Source organism: Vicia villosa, linkage group LG7, assembly GCF_029867415.1.
Source record: "Vicia villosa cultivar HV-30 ecotype Madison, WI linkage group LG7, Vvil1.0, whole genome shotgun sequence".
NCBI lineage: Eukaryota > Viridiplantae > Streptophyta > Magnoliopsida > Fabales > Fabaceae > Vicia > Vicia villosa.
In genome coordinates this window covers 98,718,456-98,734,335 of record NC_081186.1, presented here as the reverse complement: position 1 = coordinate 98,734,335, position 15,880 = coordinate 98,718,456, and the positions used below count along the sequence as shown (strand labels likewise).

The 15,880-nt window shown below is 36.9% G+C and overlaps 1 protein-coding gene across 1 annotated transcript; it reads right to left on the bottom strand.

Annotated features, from left to right (window-relative positions):
- Positions 1-327: 327 nt before the first annotated feature.
- Positions 328-12,210, bottom strand: LOC131616091 (nitrate regulatory gene2 protein-like). Its single transcript, XM_058887327.1, has 4 exons — positions 10,869-12,210; positions 10,602-10,786; positions 1,304-1,530; positions 328-1,203 (listed from the first exon to the last, which is right to left on the bottom strand). The coding sequence occupies exons 1-4, from the start codon at positions 11,935-11,937 to the stop codon at positions 414-416; spliced, it is 2,271 nt and encodes a 756-aa protein (XP_058743310.1). The 5' UTR covers positions 11,938-12,210; the 3' UTR covers positions 328-413.
- Positions 12,211-15,880: the final 3,670 nt, after the last annotated feature.

The following is a 15,880-nucleotide window of genomic DNA, read 5'->3' as shown; positions in this document are numbered from 1 at the left end:
CATCAAATATTATCATTGGGCAAAACTCTTTAGTTTAGGACTCATACTGATATTGGTAGCACGCCTTGGAATTGGGACATACTATGTTTTTTAATGTTACTATTCATGTCTTGTAGAAGGATAGGAATACACTATTCTTCAATCAGTATTCACAGCTTCAAAACAATTGACGTCCCTTTCTATCAAGTCAAGTTCAAATGATTGTCCAATGGTTAACCATCTAGTGGAGCTTTCATTAAATAATCAGATGATAAATATGTATGCAAGAAAACTAGAGTAATGGAATATTCACCATTCTAGGTTATATAAATCAAACACATCAATCCATGAACAAAAAGAGCCAATCTCTTTTCCCACAAGAGGGAAAATTATAATCACAAAATTCTTAGTATTTACATAAATTATAAAATCACCTACTTGATGGCATATGAACTGTCACATACTGACTCAAGAGCCTCAATGAATAAAGAAGAAAAGCTTGTCAATGCCTGAAACACTCCAGGCAAACCTGTCTGTAGATTGTTAAGTGTCATGGCTCTAGTAACCTCAACAGCCTTTGAATGCTTCATCTTTTCATCTTCGACGCGTCTTTGACAAGCTTCAAGTTCCAATTTTTTCTCAGCAAGAGGGTCTCTTGCATCCAAGCCTTGTCCAATATGATCCGCGGAGTTTGGAATTATTCCAATACCAACCATAGAATATGAGTTGTAGAACTTCTTTTCTATGTTTCTTAAAGATGAAGATTTCTTTTCAAGCTCCTTGTAAGCAGTGTCGGTTTTCTTTTTAATCTTGAGCTCTTGAGATTGCTTTTCAGATATTACATGGACAACATTGATGAAGCTTTTGATTGCTTCTGAAGCAACCGTGTCCGGAACACGGTCGAGGGCTAGTTTCCATTCATCACAAAAGGAAAATGCAACAGATGGTTCAATGGTTTTGATGTTGGTATCGTTAGTGACTGGAATAAGATTCAACTTAAACCAGCCATGTATAGATAGAATAAAGTCTCTTTGAAATTTTATGGTTCGGATAAAACTCGAGTGCCAAGCTGACAAAGCTAATTCGAGATCTCGAGTTGCCTGTTTGTGTGATTCAGATGTTGAGTGACCTTTTGAAGATCGGTTCACAAGGCCGCGGACTTGCTGTACAATCTTGCTTTGAGTTTCATGGTACTGGTGCATTGATCTCCACATGTAAATGATCCTATTTTTTTTACAAATCACAAACATAATAGAATAATTAATCTGTCAGAGGCAACTCTATCTTTAAACTCATCATTTTTGCAAAATCAAGACGTACATACCCGTGACAAAGCTCAACAAGTTGAGGAACAAGATCAGAGTCTCTAAGATCATTAATGGCAGCTGAGGTAGTAGACACACCTTGAGATGTAACAATAATTAGTGACTGTAACCTTGTAATTGTAGCCTTGGTTCTCTCTATCTTTGTTTCATCATCACCTCCCTTGCATTCTTGATTCTGCAGAGCTGACAGTTTCCTTTCATGTTCAATCTTAACACTTTCTCTGCCCTAATTATGCAAGCAAAAGAATTAGCAGTGCACACAAGTTGTTTTATATCTTTCAGTCAAACTTGCTTTGAAACAAAATTGGTTGTAATAAAAAATGCATCAGAACAAGATAAGCACATTTTTTAATTGGCAGTGAGATTGGAGAATCAGCATGAGCCATTGTTTTTTTTTTCTTTCAAAAACTAGAGCTTCAAGAAAATCATGGTGTAGAGTGTGATTTTGCCAAATTCATCGCAAATCCATACATAAACTATGGTTCCGTTGGATGGTATTGAACCACAAAAGAATGAGACACCACATTGTTGAAAACGATACCAATTAAAATACACCAATCGCATGTGTTATATATGCTCGCGTGCATTCCATTGCATATATTAAGCTTCCAACAACGGAGGCATATGCACCTTGTGCATTTCCTCCTTTTCCATGTGAAACCGCTTCAATACCTTTTCGATATACTTTTCTTGTGATAGCCACAACTTGTGTTCCCTCCGATCACGATGGATGGACATACCAAATAATATGTTTTGTCGGTCTCTAGTCTTTCTTAACAAAATACGTCTTCATTTCATTCTTCAATTTGCTGATCTTCTCATTACTTTGTTTTACAATGAACTCACATCATCAAGATACAAAAGTAGTATGATGAACTTGACATTAACAAATCTCTTCACAAACACACAATAATCAGAAGTACTCCTTCGATATTCGTGATCAATCATGAAGGAATCAAACTTCTTATAACATTGACGCGGTGCCTACTAAAGTCCATATAAACTCTTTTTCAACTGAGATACTAAGTCTTCTTTGCCTTTGACTACGAATCTCACTAGTTGTTCCCTGTAATTTTCTTTTTCTAAACCGCCATGAAGAAATACAGTCTTCACATCTACCTATTCCACATCTAAATTCAAACTTACTGCCAAATCAAGCACTACTCAAATTGATGACATTTTTACCACGTATGAAAAAAATCTCTTCTAAGTCATGTCTTTCTTTTGACTGAAACTTTTCATAACTAATCCTACCTTGTATCTAAGTTGTGAATTATTCTCCTCACTCTTCTACTTGTACACCCATTTGTTTTTGAGTGCTCATTTACCTTTCGGTAAATCTACCAATTTATATGTCATGTTCTCATGCAAATATTGCATTTCTTGTTGCATGGCTTTCAACCATTTCTCTTTGATGTTATTCGTCATAGCTTCTTCATAAGACTTTGGTTCTCCACCATAAGCGAGTAACACAAATTCTGTTGTACGATATTTGGTTTGCGGTTTAGGTGTCCTTATTGACTTTCTTAATTAGGGCTCTTGTTCTTCATCCTCATAGTCTTCAACATGTCTCCATCATCACCATTGTTTCTATTACCATTTGTTACTTCTTCAGCTGGATCACTATAAATTTGAGGTTCACTTTCTGCATCTATAATATCTTCTATTCATCTCTTCTATAATACTCTAGAGGAGGAATTAGACACAAGTTGATTGAAGGTTCTTCAGAAATAACATGCTTAGCTCCCATATTAATCTCTTCAATATTCTAGTCTTCAAGGAAGACAACATCTTTGCTTCTAATAGTCTTTTTATCAATAGGATCCCATAGTCAGTACTCGAGTTCTTCAATTCTATATTCCAAGAAGACGCATTCCTTCAACTTGAAGTCGAGTTTTGATCTCTCATCTTTTGGAACATGAACAAATTCTTTACAGTCATACACCTTCAAATGGTTGTAGGATACATCTGCACAAAACTTGTTTGGAACATCACAATTCAACGGAGTTGAAAGTGATAAGTTTATCAAATCAACTGCAGTCATCAGAGCCTCACCCTAAAAACTTTTGGGTAACTTGCCATATGATAACATTGTTCTCACTCTTTAAACGATATTTATTTTCATTCTCTCAACAGCAACATTGTAACTTATAGGCATCGTTCTAAAATAGTACAATATCCTACTGCATTGTAACTTATAGGCATCGTTCTAAAATACACTCTTAAATAATGGTTAATTGACTTAAAATATTTTTTTTCCAAAAACAATTTATTATCCTGACATAATTAAAGAAATACTAAGAAAATTTGTTGAGTAGAAACTAAGAAAGGGGACAATATGAGACTCTAATTAAGAGCACCGAGAATGAGTAAGAAAAAACTCAAGGAATTTATCTACTTTGAATAGTGTCAAAAGATTATAATGAAGAATTTGGATCTTCACCTCCATCATTTGTTAGTGAAGATCTCTTATGACGAAAAATGTGGTTGAAAAATTTGAATAACTAATCTCTTGAGTAGGACAGATTTGAAAAATAGGATGCATATTTGTTACTCCATTGATTTGAAACTGAACCTATTAAGATTTTTTTACCACAATAACACCTTTTTGAGATTTTAATACCACAACTTGAAATAAAATTTCTAATACACCACCTTTTTCCATACTGGTTCGGCCATGGGTTTTGTCAGAAAGTTGAATATTTTTTTACCCAGTTGATGTTCGGCAAGGGGTTGGCCGACCCTTAATCTCTTGACCACCTTTTTTCCTTTTTTTGAATTATTAATTGATTTTTTAATATATTAAAATAAATTTAATAATAAAAAAAATAAATGTAATAATAATTTTATTTAATTAATGACATAAACAATTTCCAAGGGAAAAAAGCTTATTTTTTCTTTGGTTTTGGCATATGTTGGACTTTATGACTCTGTGTAATAGTAGGTGGGTCTCTTGTTCCGCATACCCTTGCCTAACGGTTGGTCATCGATTGGTGGAGGTTGCCTTTGTGGAAAATCATCCTTGAAAGATCATCGTCTTGCTGCGATGAACTGGCGCCCATTGCGAAAGCCACTTGTTCCGTAGTTAGAGGCGGTAAATTAAGCGATTCATCATCAGTGAGTTGAACTTTGGGGAGTGGTTGATTTGTAGAAACAAAGGTTTGTGGCATCTGTGAATGAATGTTTCGATAGTAGGCATTTGTAGCGTCAAATGTATATTGGAGTTGGGATAGTGAAAGGGCAGAGGAATGCGGTTGAGATTGGGAGAATGGGTGGTCGAAGTCGGGTTGAGGGATTGGGGTGTGATGTAGTGGTGGTCGAAGTGTTGATTGTTGTTGGTGGTGGTAGTAGTAGTTTGTTTGGTGGTCGAAGTAAAACTGTGTGTGGTTCATTTGTGGGAATTCTTGATAAAAGGTGGTAGGTGGGGCTGTTTGTTGTGTTGAGGAAGAGGAGGCATATTGACGCGAGTCTGCCAGAAACGATTTTTGTGAGAAATGTATAAATGGAATATTTCTAAACCATTGTATATATTCGTCGGTGTGTTGGAAAGTAGTACTCACATCCCTAATTATTGCCAAATTTTTTCTTTCTTTCCATTCGTTGTTCAAATCGATATACGCAACATCCCTTATATCGTTCTTCTTTGTTTCGTGGTGTTCTCAAAACATCTCAGCGGAGGAGGGATGGGTTGAGTAAATCCAAACTGAAGTCTGATCCTGCCAACGTGATGCATTTCCACCAGATAAAAACAGATAATATAGGTAGTCGCACTTCACGCTCGAGCATCTCGTCGAACACAACGTAGGTAATATGTGTAGGCCCTCCACAAAAACTGCAACACAAAAATAAATAAATTTGAAAGTCGTATCCACGTAGATGAAAGATCTAATATATGACACGATAATAAACTTACTCTCCAGCGATCATGTGATCCAATACGAAACGATATCCTCCTAGATAAGCATTAGAATTTGCAAAATACTCCATACATCGTTGAGCAAATCTTGCATATTTAAAAAGTGTAATGAGAAATAGGCGTTAATTTAAAAAAAAAAATATATGAAATAAAGAATTTATCTAACGGCGTATGGATAAGATGGAACAACTTCACTCCTTGGAGCAAGTTGTGGAATGCGATAGTAGGTCCACACGGCAAGAAGGAGTACACACCCTCCAATACTCTTGACCCCTTTACGACATGCTTTACACATCTCCATGTAGAGGTAATATAAACAAACAAACCTCTAACTATATTGGCCGCATTTATCAAGATCTTTGACAAATTGGAACCAACATGAATGCAACAAATTATGAGATTTGTCAGGCAATAAAACGCTAACCATGCTTAAAATATAAAATTCTACATGCAAAATATTTTGTTCCTCGGTTGGTTGACGAATTTTTTGCATGTCACGCATCATGTCGTGGATCCATGTCAATCTTACCGATGACTTCACCCTATCCCCATACGAGGTTCTATGCCTAAATCATCCATACACGCATAATCACCTCCTTGAGAACCACCTCGGACAGCCCTCCCATCTATACGGAGGCCGAACAACGTATGTGCATCCTCAAAGATTTATTGTACATTCGCCGGTTGGCAAATGAAACGTATCAGGCCTCCATCTTTCAAGCATCATAACGACGGACTTGGAATCAACACTTCTAAAGTTGATATTGGCGACACGTCTAAAACCGGCTCGCTCCAAGTGAGGCTTAATAAACTCACTTGGCTCCTCGTTGAATATATGCGAATGTTGTCTAAATCTTTTTGAATCATCTTATATAAAAAATAGACAAAAAGATATCATTTTTTTTTTGTAAAAACCAAAGATGTATAAAAAAACACTAATAAAGAAACTTACATATTCAACCACGTTATCTCTTGTTCCTCTATGTCGTTCTCCCATCGTAAACAAAGTGGCCGTTGTGTGTGATTGAATAATCAGGATTGTAAAACTCTTAAATTTGGAAGATGATATGAATTTGAAGTGACAATGAGAGGTTGAATTTATAGTCAAAGTAGATGCATCATATAGTCCATTGGGTTAACGAGTGTTGAGCATTCAAAGAAGGATGCACCCTATTATCCAACTAGGTTGATGACTCTTGCATGCTTCCTAGTGTATGATGGGAAAACACACTGCATGAGGGTGACAATTGCATGCATGCATTTACCTGTATTTTCAAACGTTACCTGTATAAAAAACATACTGTATGAGGTGACATTTACATGCATGCAATTGTCACCTCATGCAATGTGTTTTCCCATCATAGACTAGGTAGCATGCAAGAGTCATCAACATAGTTGGATAATATGATGCATCATTTTTTGCATGCTCAACACTTGTTAACCCAATGAACTATATGATGCATCTACTTTAACTATAAATTCAACCTCTCATTGTTACTCTAAATTCATATCGTCTTCCAACTTTAAGAGTTTTACAATCATTTTATACACTCTACTGTTTTTTGCTGATTATTCAATTACACACGATGGCCACTTTGCTTACCATGGGAGAACGACACAGAGGAAAACAAGAGCTAACGTGGCAGAATATGTAAGTTTTTTTACTAGTTTTTTTATACATCTTTGGTTTTTACAAAAAAAATGATATCTTTTTGTCTATTTTCTGTATAGGATGATTCAGAAAGATTTAGACTACATTCACATATATTCGACGAGAAGCCAAGTGAGTTTATTAAGCTCTCACTTGGAACGAGCCGGTTATGGACGTGTTGCCAATATCAACTTTAGAAGTGTTGATTCCAAGCTCGTCGTTGCGATACTTGAAAGATGAAGGCCCGAGACACATACGTTTCATTTACCAACCGACGAATGTACAATAACCCTTGAGGATGTACATACATTGTTCGGCCTCCGTATAGATGGGAGGGCTGTCCTAGGTGGTTTTGAAAGAGGTGATTATGCGTGTATGAATGCTTTAGACATAGAACCTCGTAGTGGGAATAGGGTGAAGTCATCGGTAAGATTAACATGGATCCACGACATGATGCGTGACATGCAAAAAATTTGTCAACCAATCGAGGAACAAAATATTTTGCATGCAAAATTATATATTTTAAGCATAATTATCGTATTATTGCCTGACAAATCTCATAATTTGTTGCATTCATGTTGGTTCTAATTTGTCAAAGATCTTGATAAATGCGGCCAATATAGTTGGGGGTCTGCTTGCTTATGTTACCTTTACATGGAGATGTGTAAAGCATGTCGTAAAGGGGTCAAGAGTATTGGAGTGTACGTACTCCTTCTCGCCGTGTGGACCTACTATCGCATTCCAAAACTTGCTCCAAGGAGTGAAGTTGTTCTATCTTATCCATACGCCGTTAGGTAAATTCTTCATTTCACATATTTTTTTTTTTTAAATTAACGCCTATTTCTCATTACACTTTTTAAATATGCAAGATTTACTCAACGAGGTATGGAATATTTTGCAAATCCTAATGTTTATCTAGGTGTATATCGTTTCGTATTAGATCACATGATCGATGGAGATGTAAGTTTATTATCGTGCCATATATTAGATCTTTCATCTACGTGGATACGACTTTCAAATTTATTTATTTATTTTTGTGTTGCAGTTTTTGTGGAGGGCCTACACATATTACCCACGTTGTGTTCGACGAGATGCTCGGGTGTGAAGTGCGACTACCTATATTATCTGTTTTTATCTGATGGAAATGCATCACGCTGACAGGGTCAGACTCCAGTTTGGGTTTACTTAACCCATCTCTCCTCTACCGAGATGTCTTTGAGACCACCACGAAAAAAAGAAGAACTATATAAGGGATGCTGGCATATCGATTTGAACATCATTGAGAACAACCAATGGAAAGAAAGAAAAAATCTGGCAATGATTGGGGATGTGAGTACTACTTTCCAACACACTGACGAATATATACAATGGTTTAGAAATATTCCATTTATACATTTGTTCGCAAGAATCGTTTCTGACAGACCCGCGTCAATATGCCTCCTCTTCCTCAACACAACAAACAGCTCCACCTACCACCTTTCATCAAGAATTCTCACAAACGAACCAAACACAATTCCAACCCCAAACATCTTCATTCCCACAACAAACATACCATCACATTCAAACCACACAACAACACACATTTATTGCCACAGCATCTCAACACCCAAGTCCTTACACCCCAACCCCAAACAAACTACTACTACCACCAACAACAATCAGCACTTCGACCACCACTCCATCACACCCCAATCCCTCAACCCGACTTCGACCATCCATTCTCTCAATCTCAAGCGCATTCCTCTGCCCCTTCACTCTCCCAACTCCAATATACATTTGACGCTGCTAATGCCTATTATCCAGACATTCAATCACAAATGCCACAAACCTTTGTTTCTTCAAATCAACCACTCCCCCACATTCAACTCACTGATGATGAATCGCTTAATTTACCGCCTCTAACTGCGGAACAAGTGGCTTTTGCAATGGGCGCCGGTTCATCACAGCAAGACGATGATCTTGCGATGATTCTCCACAAAGGCAACCTCCACCAAACGATGATCTGCCATTAGGCAAGGGTATGCGGAACAAGAGACCCACCTACTATTACACAGGGTCATAAAGTCCAACAAAAAGCTAAAACCAAAGAAAAAATAAGTTTTTTTTCCTTGTAAATTGTTTATGTCATTAATAAAAATTATTATTACATTTATTTTTTTATTATTAAATTTATTATAATAATTGAATATTATATTTAAATCATTTAATATATTAAAAAAACAATTATTAATATTAAAAAATCAATTAAATCAATTAATAATTTAAAAAAAAAGGGACAGTTAAGGGTCGGCCAACTCCTGACCGAATCTCAATTAGGTAAAAATGTTCACCTTTCTGACCAATTTATGATCATTCAGTATGAAAAAAGGTGACAGATTGAGAATTTTATTTCAAGATGTGTTATTATAGTATTGAGTAATAATATGATAACACTGAATTTGTACACCTGTATTCTACACCATATATCCATGTGAGTGGTAATATTAAATTGTGTACAAACTCAAATTTTGAGGAGTAATTAAAATATTAAAAAATTATAAAGCAGTAGTTTTATACGGTATAGTGTCATTATATGTGTCATTATATGGTGTACAAATAGCAATTCTTTTGTGGTATTATAATCTCAAAATGGTGGCATTGTGATAAAAAAATCTATTTAGATAGCCAAACACATCGTAGCTGGACACTACATAGTACAAATAGTATTAAGTGTTTGGATCACAAAAGAAAGTAAAAGAAAAGAAAGTGAACGGAAAGAAAGTTTAAGGAAAGAAAGAAAGTGAAAAGTGGAAGGATTGTTTAATGGTTTGGTAGGAGAGAAAGTGAAAGGAAAGATAGTTAAAAAGTTAGTATAACAAATATCTAAAATTATACATTGACAAAAATAACCTTAACAATTTTCTATGATTTTTATTTTATTTTTTATTAATTAACTTAAAACAATTTTTAAATGAGGTTTTTTTAATTTTAAATTTAAATAAAATTAATAGTCTTTCAACTTTAGTTACTTAATTTTTTCCAAAATTTATTTTTAAAATTTTAGTTTTATTAATATTTTTTTAAATTAACTTGTTACAATATTTTTAATATTACTATTTTTATTTTTAAAACATGACTATTGTCAAGTTTTCATAGTGAGGCCAATAAATATGTATCATAAAAAGGAACAAGAAAAAAGGATCGTAACTTTTTATAAAAATACTAGAAAAAAACAGAGCATTTATTAATTAAAAATATTGCATAGTATTAGTTTGAGAAAAAACGTTGCATTAGCAAGGTTACATATTATTATTGATATTATATAAGGTTAATAGTGTCCTTTTAAATAAAAGTTGGTCCAATACTTGTTTCCCTTCATTATAGCGCGGAAAAGATTTTTAGGTGGGTCCCATAAGAAACTTTCTTTCCTTCCATGTTTTCATTCATTCCAAACAATAGAAAATAAACCTTTCCATTTACTTTCTTTCCTTTTTTATATCTTTCCTCAAAACCAAACATAGTGTAAAAGTAAAACGATGGAAAGAAATTTGTGGACACAGTAAACAATGCACCGAAAGTAATAAAAAACTGATCCAAGTCAAGATGCCATTGATTTATCAGACCACTCCACTCAGGCACTCAGTACAAAACATTTACATCCTCCCAAAAAATAAGAATATTATTTTAATTTAAACAATAAATACTAAAAATAAAAATAAAAAGTAATTTTGGGATAACGACAAAGACTTACCTTCACTTCCTGACAGAGTTTGTTTTCCCATGCCAAAAGCCGGTCCAAAGTGGAGCAGAGACTCTTCGGACCGCCCGGTCTTTCAAGCGAACCGGCGTCGAACCGGTACTTCACTGCCAATGGCGGTTTTGAAGTCCAACTCGAGTTCACTCTGCTCAGTAAATTACTCGAGTGATACACTATTTCTGCATTCAACCATTTTAAAAATAAAAATCTAATTTTAATATTAAAAATTTCAATTTTTCCCGCGCAAAATAAAAATCTCACTTTTCAATTGACTGAAACTCCGATCAAGTTGGGCCCTACTAATCTGTAGCATCTCCGATAACTTATCTCCGGCCACCGCAGCTTTTTCAAAATTCTCTTTTATCACCTCTACAATCTCTTTTAAATCCTTATGCTTCATCATAACCTTTTCCTCAATCACTTCCTCGCCGGTTTTCTTGTCTTCTCTCGCCGGAATAGCGCCGTCGCCAACTGATTCCGGTTTCACTGATGATTTCAATCCGGCAATTACTTCCTCCCTATCTGATGAGCTCGTTGAACCGTAACAGCCCTCCCAATCACTGCACCGAACCTCCTCTCGTTCCGTTTCCGAACGATCTGGTTCTGGTTCGGATCTCTCACTCGCGGTATCTTCGGCATCTGAATAGATCCGTTGCTGTTGGTTCAGAGAATCAACTTTTGTAGATTTGATTTCACGATTCTGAAGACGAACTTTCAAGTGGAACGTGTTGTGAAAGGATTCTGACGGTGAATCGGATCCTGGAACTTCGAAATTTGAACAGTCTGGATTGTGGTTTGGCGGCTGAGAACGTTGCCGGAAGTATTCGGAAGTTGGCGGAGAAGGAGGTGGATGAAAATTCTCCCAATTCCAAACCGACGAGGTTTCCGAAGCAGTGGAAAGAGTTTGATGCGCTGTTGGAAAGAACCAGTTTGGCAACTCGCTTCTAGGTGTAGAACAGACGCTAGATTCAGAGAGAATGTGTGGAAGCTTCCGCGGCGGTTTCCGGTGACGAGTTTCAGAAACATTAGAAGGTTTGGAGGTTGTTACAGTCGCTACAGGAGGAGGAGGTGACGGTGGAGAAGGAGGATGATAAACGTTCTTTGTAGACGTGTTGACAAAAACGGCAGGGATGTCATCGGAGACGGCAAGAGGTTCACCGGCGGCGAATGTACAGAGTGCAGAACCGGTGAGGCGAAGAGAGTTACAGTATTCAGAATGCGCTGCCGCAAGGTAGTGGCGAGCGTAAACTGCGTCCTTCATGAAACGGCGGCGCTCCTTGCACCGCCGTACCGTTTCCTCGTTATCAAGCTTAGACGCTGTACACCCCATTGTTTCAGTTTGTATACATACCGTATACTATACTCGTATTGCCATGTGTGCGTATAAAATAAATAACGAGAGACATTTTAGAAGCGCTCGTTATTGTAGTGCTTGTTGAAAATGATTTGTATAGGGTTTGAGTTGAAGTTGCTCTTGAAGTGAAACAAGAAACTTCATCAATTTCAAGTGTTAGTCTGAAATGATAAATTTAATGGAGTTTCTGTAACTAACGAAGTGATGGCCAGTTCATTTTTGTTTTTTTACTTTTCTATTGTTAACAGATTCTTTTTAGAGAAACAGTGACATTGGTTAAAGGGTAAATTTTGTCTTTTTTAATGGGAGTGTAGGGAAAAGGACGTAGGAGACATGGGAATTAGGATCATAAATAGGTAGGGGCAGGCAAAGAAATGAGTCTATGAGCAATTTTATGAGTTTTTCATTGAATATAGAGCTGTAAGGAAAAAAGTGTACAGTTTATATATATGACTATAGTATTTTTTTTCCCCTTTTTGAATGTTGCATTGAATTGAAGACTTTTGCTGTTTAATTGATGGCTCTCTATTAACTTCATGAGGACAACTACATATATTTAACACATTGGAAAAAAAATTGAACATTTTCATGATTTGGAAAGTTTGAAAATGTGGGTATTTGGTAAAGCTATAAATTGTGACTTCACCATTTCCATATCAAATATGCATTGAGACGTGAGAATTGGGTTCTAAACTCATTTCCAAACACATGCTAAATGAATCTCCCAAGAGCTTCATAAAAGATGAATGGTAGTATAAAATAAAATAAACTATTCTCACCTAAATATTAGCGAGTGTTGTTATACTAGTACTTATTAGCGAGTGTTGTTACTATCCATATAATATAATGGTGGGAATCCAATGAAAATGATGCAATTGTTGACTCGTACTAGTACTTCTAAATAAATAGGCATCCAAGATTCTGGAGTAGGATTAGGGCTGTATTTGGTCCATAAGATCCGAGAATCGGACCGGAAACCGGACCGGTGGAACCGGTCCATTGGACCGACCAAATGTTATGCGGTCCGGGAATGGGTAATTTTTTTATCCGATACCAAAATTGGATACTATATTGGATACTAATTGGATACTTTTGTCGGATATCCGAAGTAATGGTCCAGTTTCGGTCCAAAAAATTGATCCATCACTGTTTCGGTCCGGTCCGGATTTACCCGATACTATTTCGGTCCGGCTCTCGGGATAGCAAATACCCGGACCGAACCGGACCGAAAACAGCCCTAAGTAGGATATCTCTTTTTAAAGAATCCATGCATCACTTTTTCTTTTGGTGGGTCCAATTCATTCATTTGTGTCAATATATTTGTGGGAAAATAGGCAACACTTACATGTTGAACCAAAATTAATTACGACTGGTGGATTATTTTTAAAACTGAATGAAAAAAAATTAATTTAAGAAAAAGTTATTTTTTTATATATTAAACGAGCTAGGTTATTTAAACATCAAATTGAGCAAATTGGCCCATGACCAGATAAAAAAACACAATTTCTTTATAGATTTTCTAATTTTTCTTTTACACTCGCGGCGAAATTCTCAAAATATTTTTATATTTTGAAAATGCATCTCCGAAGTTATAAAAAGGTAGTTTCGGATATGCACTTCTGAAAATATATTTTTTTTAAAAAAAAAGTGATTTGATATACATTCAAAATAAAGTTTTTTTTCTTTAGAAAAAATGTGACTTCGGAAATGCACTTCCGAATTCACCCCTAAGAATATTTCGGAGATGTACTTCGGAAATCTTGTGTGATACAGAAATCATAAAACAAACGAACAACGCTTCGATTTATTATAAAGCATCAAAATTACAAACATCACAGAACATGAAATTAAAGTTACATATTGTTAAACACGAGTAGTTGAGGATGAGTCGACATTTTGATAACGTCGGCTCCCGATCTTTAAAGTTTCGCATCTAACTCGATCGGACCCTTCGAAGAAAATCGGTCGAAAGTTATCCACAAAACCGCTAAATCTTCGTCGTTCTTGACTTCAAATGGGGTGAACTGAACGTCTCCCTTGTCGTTAAGCGAAGGTGATACTCTGTAAAAAGTCTGTCCCCCTCCTGCTCGGCGATACTCTGTAAAAAGCCCGTCCCCCTCCTGCTCGGACTCCGCCGCCGCCACCAAGTGGTTCTCACACAACTCTCTCAAGTTGGAGAATCGGATATGAGCCCCACTCGTCGCCTGACACTCATAATCAACCATATTTGGGTCCATACTCAGATAGTTGACCATCCACTCAATCGCTTCGACCCTATTTATCTGGGAATGGTGCATCAGCCTCTCACTGACCGGCAAGTGGAGCAGACACTGAACATCGTGCAAGGTGATCGTCAACTCCTCAACAGGAAAGTGGAAAGAAGACATCTCCTTGTGTCACCGCTCCACGAAAGCCCCCTGCATGTCGTGGCTGATAGTGGTATATCCGGTCATGCACAACCCGCCGAGCTCGGAATCAGCTACAACATCATTAAACCACTAGGCCCCTGGTATAAACAGATAAAAAAATTTCTGCGTGTGGTTCACAGATTTTATCATCGGCCTTTCCTGTTACACCAAAAACAAAAAAAAAAGATTATTAGTTAGACCGTTAAGACAAAGTGAAGTAAAAAACTAAATAAAAAATGGTTAAATTATAAAGTCGGTTAAATTAAAAAAATAACTCTCCCTCCCAAACACGTCGAGCAACGTGGTCGTGGTAAGAAATCAACAAGGAAGTGTCCCTAGGACCTCCCGAGAAGCCATCCTCATCCTCCTCTTCCTCCTCCATGTGCGGAGGGTCAGCATCAAGTATCTCCTCCTCGTATCTCACCTCCTCCTCATCCTCCGATACCTCCTCTTGATGGGAAGAACACGCCCGAGCCATCTGATTCCTCGATCTAGATGAGGAACCACAAGAGGGTTGAGGCGATTGACTGGATGGTCGACTATCTGGGTATGGACTCAAACATGGCTGATTATGAGTGTCGGGCGACGAGTGGAGCCCATATCCGATTCCTCAGCTTGATAGAGCTGTATGAGAACCACTTAGTGGCGATGGCGGAGTCTGAGTAGGAGGGGAACTGAACGTCTCCCTCGCCTTTTGATCAACCAACAAAGGCTTACATATTTCCAAAGCCCATGTAAAGTTCTCTTTTTCTCACATTCCAAAAAAGAAAATCCAACCAAATATATCTTGTCCGTGGAGGTCACACCAACAATTTCTAGAAGCGGAATCCTATACTTGTTAGTCCTATACGTCGAATCCATTACAAGAACGGTTGAAAATGTGTTGAATAACTTGATACTTACGGGATGAGTCCAATATATGTCACGCACCATAACTTTGTCCTCACACGTTCGGAAGCTTGAAACGTATTGGTTATCGCCCAAAAGTTTCAAAAGGTGTTGCATTTCCGACCTCGGGCCCATTTTCATGACTTCAAGATTGTGTTTTCATTGTATACTTGCTTGATATTTGAAACTCTATCTGTTTTTTTTCGCTTCAAATCGGCAAGTATATTTCTCGGTGCCACTTTGATTATCGATAATTCCGAAATAACAACATTCTCTTCGCGGGACAACCGACAAGCAATTGAATGTCAGTGTAACTTAGTTTCCAAGGCATGATTATGAACTCCACAAATGACGCTAAAATGTCACATATCATCAATTTTACGAGTCACGCGCAACTTAAATGGACACACACACTTTCTCGATCACGTGTCATTGTGTTTTAACACCCGGTTTGTTGGTACATACTTCCCACCCCTCTTGCAATTCAACACGACAAAAGCTTTCCGTCTGCTACTTCCATTGTCGGACCTTAATATAACAATGGCAAATCCAAGTCTACTAGATTCACTTCGAACTCAATCAAGCAATTGTTCACGACAAGCGAAACTCATATCATTTGTAAA

What these genes read in the sequence shown, in the direction of transcription:
- LOC131616091 (XM_058887327.1), bottom strand. Translation starts at nt 11,937, where the DNA reads ATGGGGTGTACAGCGTCTAAGCTTGATAACGAGGAAACGGTACGGCGG. An exon ending in AACTCTGTCAGGAAGTGAAG is followed by an intron (nt 1,531 to 10,601) that starts GTAAGTCTTTGT and finishes TTGCATAATTAG; the next exon opens with GGCAGAGAAAGTGTTAAGAT. An exon ending in CTTGTTGAGCTTTGTCACGG is followed by an intron (nt 1,204 to 1,303) that starts GTATGTACGTCT and finishes TAAAAAAAATAG; the next exon opens with GATCATTTACATGTGGAGAT.